Source organism: Protopterus annectens, chromosome 12.part0, assembly GCF_019279795.1.
Source record: "Protopterus annectens isolate FY-2018-M chromosome 12.part0, PAN1.0, whole genome shotgun sequence".
Taxonomy (NCBI): Eukaryota; Metazoa; Chordata; order Ceratodontiformes; family Protopteridae; genus Protopterus; species Protopterus annectens.
In genome coordinates, this window is record NC_056746.1 from 137,365,839 (window position 1) to 137,380,447 (window position 14,609).

The window sequence follows — 14,609 nt, forward strand, 5'->3', positions numbered from 1 at the left end:
TACACCCAACCACACCCCCCTTACTATATATACCAACTCCAGGATTGCACTACAGTGGAGAAAAGAGCATATACCTTTTACTTGCTTTACAGTACTCTACACAGTGCCAGTACTTCACTTCGGTGAAATGAGTTTTCAGTAATTTGAGCTTTCAGCGATTTGGTCAGGGAGAATTGAAATTCAGTGAAATGAGCTTTCAATGAAACAAAGTAGAACATTATACACACACACACATGCACATATATAAACACACACACAAATTCAGACAGACACACCCCTTCACCTTTCCCAGACAGCTTAGTATTGACACTATAAATGAACTAGAAAATCATCTAAGATAGTAATCCTAGGTGTTCTCGACCTTACTTGGAAGGAGCAAAAATTAGACTTACATGATTTCTATCATCACTGATACAACACAGCCAACCAGGCCCAACAGGGAAAGTACTTTCTCTGATGGAAAGACAACAAACATACCTAGCAAAACCGCAAATTCTAGAAAATTATCACTGCCCTTTGCTTGTGTTCTAAAATGCTTATACATTTCTAGCTCTTTTATCTGGTTATTTTGTTAAGTATTTGCTCAACTGCAGTCATAGCCGGCCTTAGGCATAGGCCAACTAGGGCGTCCAGCCCAGGGCGCCCGCTTGCTTTCTTTTTTCTTTTTGGTTTTTGTGTGGATTAGACCAGGGGCAGGGCAATGGTGTGGTAGATGCGTGGGGGAGCCAAAAGCCTAGGGCACCAGTTGACCTAAGGCCACTCCTGACTGCAGTTACAAAATTGTAAAAAAAATACGAGAGTATGCAAATGACAGACTACTGAAAGAAATCTGACAAAACCAATTGGTTATTTTCTCATGTGACATCAACAGAGGAAGCAAATATCCACAAACAGTTATTATTCTACCAAGTAAAAGAAAGAAAAAAAAAGTTTGCACTTGAGGCAGTAAAGATCAAGGTCCAGGTGAGACAATGCAGAGTGGAATAACTGCTCAGTTGAAGCAGCAAAGACGACCACACACATAACATATCTAAAGCATAGGCTTGGGGACTCATCACCATCACCCAGCTATTTCTCATTCCTAATACAAACTACTCTAGCAACAATCATTATGTTGAAAAAATCTAATTTACATGAGTAAGGGAAAAGTTTAACACACAAACACATTTGTATCATCCTCATGTGATATAAAATTCCTTTTTATTAAATGAAGGCAATTTTGTTTCTTATAACAAACCATGTCTCCTTAAAGTCCCCCAAATATTTAATTGTGGCTCAGTAGTATTACGGTCCCAACAACAATGCATTACAAGGGCATAATGAAAAACAATAAATTCGTTTTAAAAAGGTGGGGTATACTGCTTCATATCTTATCAGTACTCCAGTGGTTTCATTTTTGGAAGCAAACATTATTGAAATGATTTACAATTTTAAATAAATATAAAACAAGCCTACTTTTAGTGATCAAACTGGAGCAAGTAAAAAACAAAAATATCCAGATATCCAATTATGCACATTACAGTGGACAATGACCTGAATCAGGCTGACATTCACTTCAAAAGAAGCAAAGGAAAAATGACATTGCAGACATTCCACCTTCCTCATGTTCGTCTTTTCTGCTTTTTTGCTTGTCTTTTGGCATCTTCTACACTGCCAGTGTCTGTGCCTATCTGACCAACTGAACGTATGTCTAGCAGGCGACTTGAGAGTTGCATCAACAGGGGAATTAGCTGTAAAAATTAAAGCAAAAAAGTGAGAAAGAATTGAAACATTAAAACAAAAGCAGGTAATGGTTTATAGCTCTGGCAATATTTGCAGTGAATCTGGCAGTATGATCTCATTTCAACGAATGCCACATCAATGCATTCTAAATCAAAAGCAAAGTTCCTAAAGTGACTTTAGTAGGAAGAAAGGTATGTCATGCAACTATTTACATCATAGTCAGCCTCTTATTTTAATACCAAGATACCTATAAATTAAAGGTCCCAAGAATTTTCTGTAACATCATGCATAAAGGGTCACCTACAAAGAATGGTTAGTTAAGTGGGCAGCAATCATTAATCTGCATCTTCTAGAGATTCTCAGTCAGTAAGCTTCCTGTCCAATGCAGGGCACCTGCCACGGTAAAGCCAGTCTTGGCCAGCACATACATTCTACAACTGTAGATGTCAAGGTGGATCACTTATAAAATGAAGATGTATGCCGTATCAACATCTTTTTTTTTCCAGTCCCGGAGAAAAGCAGACTGGGAGGAAATTAAAATTGTAACACCTCGACACAAACATCAGTAAAGCACTGTTATGACAGGATGGGCATTATGCTTAATGATCTAAAAGATTATGGTACAAGTCTATTTATAATCAACTTATCCTCCACAAAGGAAGCTTCCACCACCAAACAAATTCTGAGCTGCACTGCCCTTGAGGGAAATAAGTTTGCAGTCGGGAGATTAGTCTACAATTTGAGCTTTTTTTCATAAACATATAAATAAAGAACCATATGGTGGCAGCTCAGACTTCCAGTTGTGAAGATCTTCAAAGCAGAAGCCAAGATAGCAGCATCCCCTCCATAGTAAAGATTGACAGATCCTAGAAGGAAGCGGGTTGTTAGCCAAGTAACATCAGCAATGGCCAAACTTTTCAGGCTGAACAGTGTACTTTGACATTTACTCACACTGTCTGCCTTTTTTTTTTGTCTTATAAACTACAACCATGAAAGACAAATTATACACTAATGCTTTCCAAATATTCAGCTTAGTCAAAATGGCAGTCCTAGAGGTAGTCATTTCTGGGACACAAACAGGCAAGTGACTGAACGGTTAACAGTAAAACTGAAAACCGCACTAAGGAGGAAATGTTATGGTGGAAACCACCATAATGTCAACCCTCTCAGCATCTCAGACCACTGGTCTTTATTTAATTAGAACATCCTGCCAGGAGATATTAATCATCTTGTGAAAACTTCTTTGAGCAGCATCCTACAGCTCCATGTCCTTGTTATAGTAACAGCCATCATTATTACTAGCGGCTCCGGTGCATGCACAGATAAAGCCCTGGATACAGCCCAGTCAACCCAGGTTTGACTAGCAGCTCGGTGACTGATGAAGCAGCAGGGAGGGATGGGTATGTCCGTCCCAGGTGGAAGTGCATTTGTCACTGATGCGCCCTTGGGGAGGTCCCATGAATGTAAAAACAGTGAGTGTGGGAGGTGGATAAGGCAAAGGGGGTAGAAGTGCAGCCCGTCCTTGGCAAAGCAAAGTGGTCTGTTGACAATGTCCTCCCATGTTGACAGATACTGGATCCCCCCTAAAGTGACACCAGAAACTAACCCAACTATTAAAATCAATTGTTTATATTTGTACTGTGGTGGCATCCTTGGTGAAGGTAGAATGCTGCTCAATACAAAGATTGTGCCTGTCTGTGTGACACATTCCAAGAGAACCACTATGTCTCTCTTCATATAGTCAAGTGACGGATGTCTCAAGTCATTTACACTCACCTGGATCATGACAGAATCATACTGTTACCTAGGGTGCCGTGACTTGAGTGCGTGAGCGATATTGCAGATCCTGGCTCCAGATAGGCAACTAACTGCTTTCTTCTCGTCTAACCTGGTGAGTGGAGGCATTGATGTGTCACACAATGAAGTCTCCAATGTCAAACGTATTAGGTAAAGTATATGTCTGCCTTACGGGCTTTGTTCATGGGGACCACTGGGTGTAGGTTTGTGTGAGATGTTTGGGGAGTCTTATGGTATGTATTTTAGTGACTGCTGAAGAGCAGTGTTGCTGTTTGGTGGCTTTGGAGGTATTTGAGTTTTGGGAAGGTTTCTTTTAAGTTTCTCAGCATAGGAGTGTGTGTGTGTATGGTGAGCAGCATGTGTGAGGGATAGTGGGGGTATTCTTGACAACCTCATCTGTATGCAAAATTTCTGTCTCCAAGAAAGTTGTGTATTTACATCTCTCACATGCTGTGCTATTTTCTTAAACAATTAACTGGTTGTCTGAGAACATGAGACAACTGGTATACTGCCTTAGGATGCCAAAATCTACTATACTGGCCAAAGAGGCATTAGGAAGCTGCACGTCCATATTGTCCAGTCTTTTAGCAAGGTGGGCTGTTTAAGATTAAGGACTGAGCTTTAACTGGGGTCTCCTAGGGTAGTTTCTGGGGAGAACGGTAAGATGCAATATAGTGTTAGGATATGGTGGTGCTCTTTGGTGTACAAGCTAGCTGCTCTATGCTTAATTCTTTGCAATGTCACACTGTTTTAGGACCTAACTTAATAGGGAAGCGTTTGCTACTACGCAGGGCAGTGCTGACTGCCATTACATGGAGGGCAGCCCTGCACAAACTTGCCTGACTTATAGCAAAGAGAAAAAGCTTGAAAACTGGCTCCTATGCCCTCTAGCCAATAAATAACCACACTTTGAGCTCCCTGGAGAGCTTCCCAACTCAGAAACAAGGTAATCATCTTCTACTACAAGACTGATTATCCTGGAATTTCTTAACATAAAAGCACAGCAAATGTTGCTTTCAAGTGCAGAACAAACAACAAACAATTACTGAACAACTAAGTCACTGGCTAATTCGCCCTTTTGCATGGAGATCTGGAGGTAAACAGAACTAGAAGTGCCCAACAAGCAGAGAAATGATGATTTTCACCACAATATAAAGCAAGTGCAAGTGCAGTAAATCAATAATATATTCTTAGCACAGTTTGTGTGTCTCAGGAAGCAGTTGAAACACTTGAAAAGTGCTGCAGGCCTCTGTTTACTTGAGCACAGGGCCTTGCAAACTCTCCTGATTTATAGCAGAGAGACTCCTATGCCCTCTGGCCAATAAACGACCATACTCTGAGCTCCCTAGAGTGCTTCCTAACTCAACAAGATGGATGATCTTGTGATCTCCAACACTGTCCCACCAGGAGCTCTTAACTCGCAGTGCCATCTGGTGCTACTTGGGTTACAGCACCAAAATGTCCTTTAAGCATTCCATCCAGTAAAAAGCAAGTTATAGAATACCGTGTGTATGCCTCACTCTGTGCAAGATAGCTGTCTTAACACATTAGCTAAAAATCCTACTAAACCCAACATCTTTATACCGTGGGACTTAAGATATCCTGCAATAAATTGGCTGATCTACATTACCAATGGCCAGCATGTCAGTGCTTTCCTGGCATTATAAATTATAACAGTCTTTCCAGAGGGCCCTAATGACAAATGACCTCAGCTTGTATGCGCTGAGGTATCCAGATAAATCTATGAACATGGATCATCAGACTATCTCCAAGTCAGTGGCCTGAAGACTACTGAGAAAGGAGGCTGGTCAGCTGGGAGGAGTGCATCTCAAACAGATAAGAAAACTATTCCACTCCCATGTAACAGAGCAGTGGTTAAAGCAAAGTGGGGGAGAAGAACAGAAAAGCTAAAGTGAGGTAGAGAAAAGGGGAAGGACGGTTGGATGGAATAATGCAACAGTGATCAGTAAGACATCTACTGTTATGGTAAGTTTTTACACTACTGTATTATGTCCTGACTGAAATCACTGTTGCAGTATTCCTAACATGTGGGTGATTCCCACAGCTGATGGAGGAAGGAAGGGTGGTTGGCTACTGAGTAGAAGAGATGTCCAGCAGTTTGGAGAGGACTGGCCCAGCAAAAGCTGCCCTGGACCTGGAGAAAGCATCAATTTTGTACTATTTGATAAAAGTGTGTATACAGGACCAAGCGGCTGCCCCTAAGATAGACCTGAAGTCTATTCCTTTGTGAAATGCCCCTGAAGAAGCCATTGCCTTAGTGGATTGTGCTTTAGGGCAGACAGGCAAGGTTTTACCACAGTGCAAGCAGTAGAAAGAGATAGCCTTAAAAATTCAAGCTGCAACAGCTTGTTTAGAGGGTCTACATAATATTTTCGAAAGCAGACAATGTCGAATCTGACATTGTTGACACAAGAATATCGAACGCAGAATCTCGAGCATGTAAACGGAAATCTCCGTAAGGGGAGATATCGGTTTACTGCAATGTAGTGTGGTCTTGGAGTTGGTATATTTAATTAGCACGGGATGTGGGAGATCCAGGGGAGCTTGCCCCCCTCCCAGCTTAAACTCATTAGGATACTTTTTTCTTTTTTGTCTTTTTATAAGGTCGATGTTTGAAGACATCGACCATATGGTGTCGACCATATGTTGTTCAATGTTTTCAAATGTCGATTTTATAATATAGACCCTGTTTAGAGACTGGCCAGGAAAGCTTAGGGTTCATAAATGATACAAACAGCTGGTCAATCTCTTTGAAGGATTTAGCTTTGTCCTGATAAAATCTTAATTGCCTGTGAATGTTCGGAGAATGTAATATTCTTTTCTCCCTATTTTGGTGATTGGGAAAGAATAACCTGAGGGACAGCTCATTCACTACCTTAGGCATGAAAGATGGATTAGCCCTGAAAATCATTCTGTCCTTGTGAAAAAATAGAAAAGGAAGAATGGCTATGAGAGCTTGTAATTCAGAAACTCTCCAAGCAAAGGGGCGAGCCTAGAGAAGGAAAGTTTTCCAAGTACAGAGTTTTAGAGGAGCAGAAGATGCAGGTTCAAAAGGTGGCAGTGTAATCTTTTCAAGCACAAAAAACTGGTGGGTTAAGCTGCAGGACTCCCCTGAAGAAAAGCCTGACCTCTGCCCTTGGAGGCAGGCATTGAAGGTAAGCTTTTATAGAAGAATAGGCAAAACCTGACAAACAGTTTGCAGAGATACTGAAGTACTGCATGAACTGATAAGAATGGGTCCTGACTACACCTGCGGCACCAGCAGGAGAATCTTTTCCACTTAGCTTTGTAAGATTTTCTAGTAGTGGGTTTCCTGGCTTCTTGCAGGATTTGAACTTCTTCCTAAGAGAAAAGGTGTTACAGGAATTAAAATCCTATCAACCACACGGACAAGTTGAGAGAAGGAAGATTTAGGCGAAACAGCAAAATTTCTACCGAGTTATCATGTCAGGTTCAAAGAGATATTTTCCTGTAATTTCCCTTTGTCAGGTGGACTAGCAGGGGAAACCAATACTGCCTCAGCCAAAAGGGCGTCAGTAAAATAGTCTGGGTGCTTCCTTTTGTGCCTTGAAATGACAGAGGATGAAAAGCATAGAGGAACCTCCTTGTACACTACAATGAAAAGTTCAATATCCATTCATGGGGGTTCTCCAAGGAGCAGCTTAAGAAGTCTGCTAGCACAGTGTCCTGCAAAGGAAGGTATGTGACCATGAGCATGAAATTTATCTAGGTGACCAAGCTCCATGCCTCCTGTGCTAACCTGTGCAGATGGTAAGACCTGGTGCATCCCTGTTTATGTACCACATGACCGTAGTGTTGTCGGAATGCACTAAGAATGGCCAAGGTTTCCAAATGTGGGTGAAGGGTTGAACAGCTTGTAGAAGAACCCTCATTTCCTTCAGATTGATATGTTCCTTCAGGAAGTAAAGTTGCCATTTTCCCTGCACTCTGTGTAATCCTGCCCATGCCCCACATGCCTCATCTGAAATATCTGTATGAACCTCCCCTGCCCCGTGCGATCCTGCCTATGCCTCTCATACCCAAGGTGTCTGTATAACCCTGCATTGTGAACCTGTCCATGTCCTGCCTCTTCCGAGGCATGTGTGTGTGAACCTCCTCTGCACTGTGTGATCCTGTCCATGTCTCTCATGCCTCATCTGAGGCATCTGTGTGAACCTGCTGAAAAGGAGGGGGTGATGTGAAAGGCAGCACTGGGTTGAGGATGACCTGTCCCTTCCTCCAAAGCAGTTCCTTCTTGTAACAAGGGAGGAGGGGAATCAAGGTGTCCAAGGGGCGACAGTGCTGGTACCACAAGGATTTCAGGTACCACTGGATTTTTCTCATTTGAAGTATGGTCAGGGGCAGCATAGGGATGGTGGCTGCCCCTAACCCCAAAGTTCTTAGTATCTCCCTTGCTGAACAATGGGTTCCAGAAGAGTGGTTTTGGAAAAAACATTGGGCAGACTGTGAACTTTCTCCTGGGGAAGGAAGGCAGAAAGGCATGCATTTTTTGTGTGTCCAGTCTGCAGCCCAGGAAAAACAGGTCCTGTGTAGAGATCATGTGGAATTTTTATAATTTATAGTGAAACTCAGGCCTGCCAGGAGTTGGAGGATGAAGTGCAGATGATAAATGAGAATTTCTGGAGAAAGATCTTGGATTAACAGGATATCCACGTAGGGAAAAATCTTGATTCCTTGGGCATGAAAGAAGGCCACTGCTGGAGCTAGACACTTTGTGAACACTCTTGGAGCTGTGAAAAGACCAAAAGGCAGAGCAGTAAATTGAAAATGTGGGGAGCCAGAGGAAAGCCTAAGGAATCTCCTGCAAGAAGGAAGAAAGGGTATGCATAAGTAAGCATCCTTCAGATCTAGGGACACTAAGAAAGCTTGGGGGAGGATGAAAGGCAGAAGAGTGTGGAGAGATAGCATTTTTAAAGATGGAACCCTCAAGTAAGTGTTTAGGAGAGACAGGTCTAGGATGGGTTTCCACTGTACTCCTTTCCTTGGCACTAGAAAAATTCTGGAGTAAAATCCTTTTCTCATGAAGTTCTATGGGACTTGCTAGATGGTGCCCTGCTTAAAGAGGTTTTGAGAACTGGAGGCAAGAAGGAGCATTTGGTGGTGAGGAGATTGAGGCATGCCTTTCAGAGGAGGGATATTCTCCTTAGACACTGCATGACCATCCTTGAGGGTGGACAAGACCCACCTGTCTTGGGTAATAGCTTCCCACCTGGCTAGGGCAAGTGACAGTTGTTGGGAGAGAGAAGTAATGGGACTGAGGGCAGGGGGAGGGGAATTGTATAGTCAGTCACTGATTTTTGCTTCAAAAGAGCAGTCTCCCTGCTGGAGGTTCCCTATGGGTTTTATCAGAGTACCTTTTCCTGGGTGGTTTTCTTTCTTTCTCAGCTGTCTTTGGATAATGAAGGAGGTAGAGTTAGATGGGTAGTTCCTGTGGGATCTTGGAACTGAGGAGAGTTGCATCTGCCGGCAGTCTTTCAGAGTCTTACCTTGGTATTCAGCTTTGAAGAGACTAGCAGACTGAGGGACCAGACTGCAAGTCTTTGTCCTATGCAGAGTCTAGAAGCTTAGATTTGAAATCCTCAGGGGTAGGCTGACTGGGAAGCCATGCATATCTGCCAGTAGGCTCTGCATTTGTTGCTTTGACTCTCCTATCCAGCATAATTTTAAGAAATGCAAGATGGAAATAAAATAATTTGTCATTTGAGTCTAGTAATTAATTGCCCTAAACACAAGGGTAGCAGAGTTGTGAACATTTTTTCTTCCTGTACTCAAAGCCCTACTATCTTTGTCCACAGGTAGGGCATTAGCACTGGGCAGAAGCTTAAAAGGTTTATCTGAAGAGAGATATACGGCAGAGGGGTCTTCCACTGGATTCTTGTGCAAGTATTTTAGGTCATTAGGCACCTTGTAAAACCTGTCTGGTCTTTTAGGAGCTGGTGGTTGAGAATCAAGTTCAAAAGAGGCAGACTGAAAAGCATCCCGTAAAGCCTCAAGGACAGTAAAGACTGGAGAAGGGGAGGGGGTACCATTTCCAAAAAGTTGTAATACCTTTTGAGATTTGAGTGGATTGCCATTCAATGTGTTTCATCATGTTCTGAATAGTCTCCCCAAAAAAAGCTTCCTTAACAGGAGAATCCTGTGACAGAAGTCCTTTCATCAGAAGAAATTGGTCCTGGAGAATGCAGCTGAGAGGAATAGCCTCTAGTAAATGGTCAGAATTGTAGGCTCGTTACTCCTCAGAGGAGCAGGACACCAAAGCAGGGTTTTTAGGAGAAGCCTGTGGTTGCAGAGACTGAAGGAGGGAGGTTTCTAAGACATAATAGCATTGAAAAACCCCATGTGAGAAATCTATCCACACTTTTTCCCTACTCTGCTCAGAGAGAGGATGCATGCCTAGTCATCTTTTTTTTTTCTTTTTAGGCATGACATCTGCCTGGATGAGGCATGGAGGTTCAGAACCCTAACTTCTACTAAACAACTTGGGGTCTCTTCCTAATTAGAACTTAAGGGACGCTATTAGGTCCCTCGGAAATGATGAGTTGTGGTTCAACGGACCTATCAGCAGTCTTGTAAGGCCTCAGGTGCCATAGGGCTTCAGTACTGGGCAACTGGGAGGAAACCTGGTGTACCGTGGGTACTGGAACCTCAGTGGTACACTGGAGTCTGAAATGGTGGACTGTGGATCTGTTCTAGGCCACTTTAGTTTTTTTCTCTGGTGGAAGAGGGACATCCAAGGATGCAGATTCGGCCATCTTAGACTGGGCCAAGCACTTAAAACACTGAATCTCTAGAAAGGTGATGAGACACGAAAAGGCTCAACTTAAGGGTTTTGGGAACAAACGACTGGCAGACTGAACAAGACTTGTGATCGAATTCTGGGTCTAGGCAAAAGAGACACTTGGTATGCAAATCCTTGCAAGGAATCTGCCTACCGACCTTGCACTTACCCCGTCCTAGCTGACATCTAACAAACTTCAACAAAATAATCTAAGTAAAAAGGAAGGTTCCCCAACAGGGCACTTATATGGATAAACAATCAAAGCAAAGTTACCAGCGACCAAATGGCAATCAGTCCTACAGATGCATGACCTGAATTCCGGCTGGTGGCGAGACAGTCTGATACTTGCACAAGAATCAACACTTGTATGTCCATCTACATAACCCAAGACATACGAGTTGAGGTCATGTATTGCATATATGACCTAGGGAATGTAAAGCTTTTGGTATCCCAGCCGGACAACACTGATAATAACCCCCACTCTTGTTGATTATTTCATATTTTTTGCCCATCTAAAGGACAAAAAAATTCTGATCTTGCCCTTACAAACATATCATCTATATGTACTATTCCTAGTGAGCCCATTCACCAGTTAAGTCCAACTGCAAACTAGTAACCTTCTTTGTCAAAATCTCTAAACCTTCAGATGCAACTAAATTCAAGGATTTCAGATGTATAAATCTAAAATTCTATGACAGTTGCCAAATTCACATATAGCTGTATTACTCAAGATTCTATGTGGCAAGTGGTTATACAAATTCTCTACTCACCTGCATATATGTATTAACTTAGCTGTCGCATCACAAAGCAAAATGGAAAATTTAAGAGCAAACAAACATGATGGTCCACAAGCACAAAAAATGTCATAAAAGAAAAAAAATCCTAACATATACAGCAAAATTAAAGTCCCTCAAATAAAGGATAACATCAAGAAGTTATCAAAGGAATTGAAAAATCAGTAAAACAACGGCATCCCACAAACTCATGACTAGAAACAGAAGCCAAAGAAAATTACAAATCCTTCTTTAGTTAATTAAGTAAGGCATTTCAAAATGGAAATACTCACTTGAATCCAGTGGATATTGTGAACATGCTAGCAAACAAATTCAGTGCAAACTTTATTTATTTTATTTTGCATTTGTTGACCGGGCTAGTCTAACTGGATATATGTCCATTTTCAGTAGAGGCCCGGGGAGAAAAGCTCCAAACATGATCAGTAACAAAGTTATCAATATATAAAAAGGACATGTATATAAAAAATACAGTACAAAGGTAGCATTGGTTAAATGAAAAATATAGTAATAAAATTATGGACTATAGCCATTGTACTAATGGTTAACTAAATATAAAATAAGAAACACTTGTTCAAAACACAAAACAGAGTAAGATCATTGTAATTTAACTTTTAATATAAATAATGAGGAAAAAAGTAGGTTTGGAGGCTTAGGTTAGTGTGAGGGGAAAGGGATTTGAGCAGGAGGTGCCGAGGATTTCAGTCTGGGTTAGCACAAGGACAGAGCCACTGGGTTTTAAGATGTTCTTTGATATGTTTTTTGAATAGAGAAGTAGAAGCTAGGGTAGACAGTAGATTCCAGTTTTTACCTGTAGTATTAGAGAAAAGAGAGTCACCAGCTTTGTTGTTAGATTTGATTGAGGATACCTGAAGTTTATTGGCAGAACATAGTGTAGCTAGATTTTTATATGGTGAAATCAGATCAGTGAGGATAGGGATATTATTGGGGTAGTGCAGGATCTTATGAGTAATAAGTAACTGTTTACTGAGTATATTGTTCTGTATTTCTAGCCATCCTAGTTGTCTGAGGTTAAGGCAGTGGTGAGTTTTAAAGGGAGAGCATGTGATGAATCTGGCTATGTTATTATAACAGTGAGAAAGTTTCGAGAGGTTGTTTTTTGATAAGTTAGTATATATGGCAGAGGTGTAGAAAAGGGTAGAAATGAGGTGGGTTTGGGCAATGGTTTTCCTGGCTGAAGGAGTAAGGAATTGTTTAATTCTATAGAGAGTACATAGCTTTTTGTTAACAGACTTTATGGTGGAGTTAATATGGTCATCATAGTTAAGCTGATTGTCAACTGTAACTCCTAGTAGCCGGGTGGTAGTATCTGGGGTTATGTTGGTGGCATTGTTAGAGGTAATGGTAAAGAATGGATTGGGTGATTTATGAGTTGGAGTAAAAAGTAGTAGTTTTGTTTTTTTGGGATTAAGGAGGAGGCAGTGTTGCATAAACCAGTTTTCAACATTTTGGAAAACAGTTTGGGTAAGTGACTGGAGGGAGGCTAGATTTTTAGCAGTACTGATTAAGGCTGAGTCATCTGCATATTGAATGCAAGTGGCTTGGGGTGTGTTCAAGTGTAGGTCATTGATAAATAAGGAAAAAAGAAGGGGACCTAAGATAGAGCCTTGTGGGACTCCAATATTTACGGGAAGTAATGATGATAGATTGTTATACCAAAGTACTGCTTGTTGTTTATTTTGAAGGCAACTCCTAAACCATTGTAATGCTTGTGGATTAAGAGAATAGGAATTTAGTTTGTTTAGAAGTAAGTTATGGTTGACCATGTCAAAGGCTTTTGACAATTCAATAAATAGTGCAGAGGAGAAGGAGTTATTGTTCCGATTTTTATTTATAGAGTCAGTGAAGGATAGAAGGGCAGTTGTAGTTCTGTGGAATGGTCTAAAGCCATGCTGGCAGTTTGCTAGTAGGTTATTTTGGAGTAGGTGGTTAAGTAGTTGTTTGTGAATACATTTTTCCATTATTTTAGAAAATGGGGATAGTAAGGCAATAGGTCGAAAGTTAGAGAGCTCAGTAGAGGATCCACCTTTATGAAGACGGATATGGGATACTTTCCAGATGGTAGGAATTTTACCTTCAGAAATAGTTCTATTAATAAGGATAGATATGGGGTAGCATATAGCTTTTGCGGCAATCTGTAGGTATTCTGATGGCAGACTGTCAGCTGATGGGGTACAAGGTTTCAGTTTTTTTAACTAGCTTGTAGATGAGAGATGTACTAACAGGTTGTAGGTGAAAGGTAGGAGTTGAAGAATTGGAAGTATTTGGTAGGGAAGTAGAAGAGGGAGGTAAAGAATTGGCTAGGGTTTGTATGGCTTCTGTAAAGTAGTTGTTAAAGGCATCAGGGATTTGGTTGGAATTATTATGGTTGAAACCTGATGGGACAGGAGTAGTAGGGTGTCCTGGCTGAAGAAGTTTGTTTATCCCTGACCAAAATTTTTGTGGGGTATGTTCACTGGATTGTTGGAGGTGAAGGTAGTAGTCTTTTTTGTCCTTAAGAGTGTCTTTTTGGTAGCATTTCTTAACTGTTTAAAGATGAGGTGATCAGATGGACATTTGGTAGCTCTCCATTTGGCCCAGATTTTATTTCTGAGGAGCATTTTTTGCTTTGTTTGTTTAGTTAGCCATGGAGCAGTTACTGTTCTTATTCTCATAGAGTGATAAGGTGCACGGTAGTCCAGAATTTGAAGAAAGTTAGTGTTGAAGTAGGTAACAGCCTCATCATGTTCAAGATGGGTTAGGGGTGACCAGTTACATGCTAGCAATTCATTTAGGAAGCTATCTGGGTTAAAGTTTTTTTTTGAGCGGGAAGTTTTGAGATAATGGTTGTTGAAATATGAAGTTTTTGTCTAGTAATATAGGTAAGCATATGGTCGCTGATGTTATCAGGGAGGGTACCTGGAGTATAAGTATTAGGGTGGTAGTTGATAAGGATCCAGTCAAGAGTAGTTTCTTTCCTGCTAGGTTTGTGGATTCTAGTGGGAGCAGTTATTAATTGAGAGAATCCAAAGAGATTAATGTGGTTAGTAGGGTTCTGGGTACTGCAGGTGAACCAGTCTATGTTGAAGTCACCCAGTACAATGGTCTCCTGGGGTAGTTGGTTAGATAGGTAACTAAGTATGTTTTCAAGAGTATTAGTATTGTTACCAGGGGATAGATACATACAAATTAGGTAGATAGATTTGGAGTTGTTGATTTGGAGTTTGATAGACAGTGCTTCAGATTTGCTGTCTAATGATGGAAGCACATTACAGGGGGAAACTTGGAGATTAGATTTGTAGACAATGGCTATACCTCCACCTTTTTTGTTTATACGGTCACGTCTAAGGATATTATATCCTGGGGGGGTAATTTCATGGTTTAGAGTAGATGGTTTTAGCCAGGTTTCTGTGAGACATAGAATATCAAATGAGTGCAAATCAAGGAGTGCATGTAGGTGGGACATTTTTTTGTTAACA

General features: G+C 41.2%; 1 protein-coding gene across 2 annotated transcripts in view; it reads right to left on the reverse strand.

The window, feature by feature from the left end:
• Positions 1-1,181: 1,181 nt before the first annotated feature.
• Positions 1,182-14,609, reverse strand: part of LOC122816397 (nodal modulator 1-like) — an 877,949-nt gene continuing 864,521 nt past the window's right edge. For both annotated transcript variants that reach the window (XM_044089153.1, XM_044089155.1), the window contains exon 31: positions 1,182-1,730. In XM_044089153.1, the coding sequence (XP_043945088.1) occupies positions 1,602-1,730 (129 nt within the window). In that variant the 3' untranslated portion in view covers positions 1,182-1,601. The remainder of the gene's footprint in view (positions 1,731-14,609) is intronic.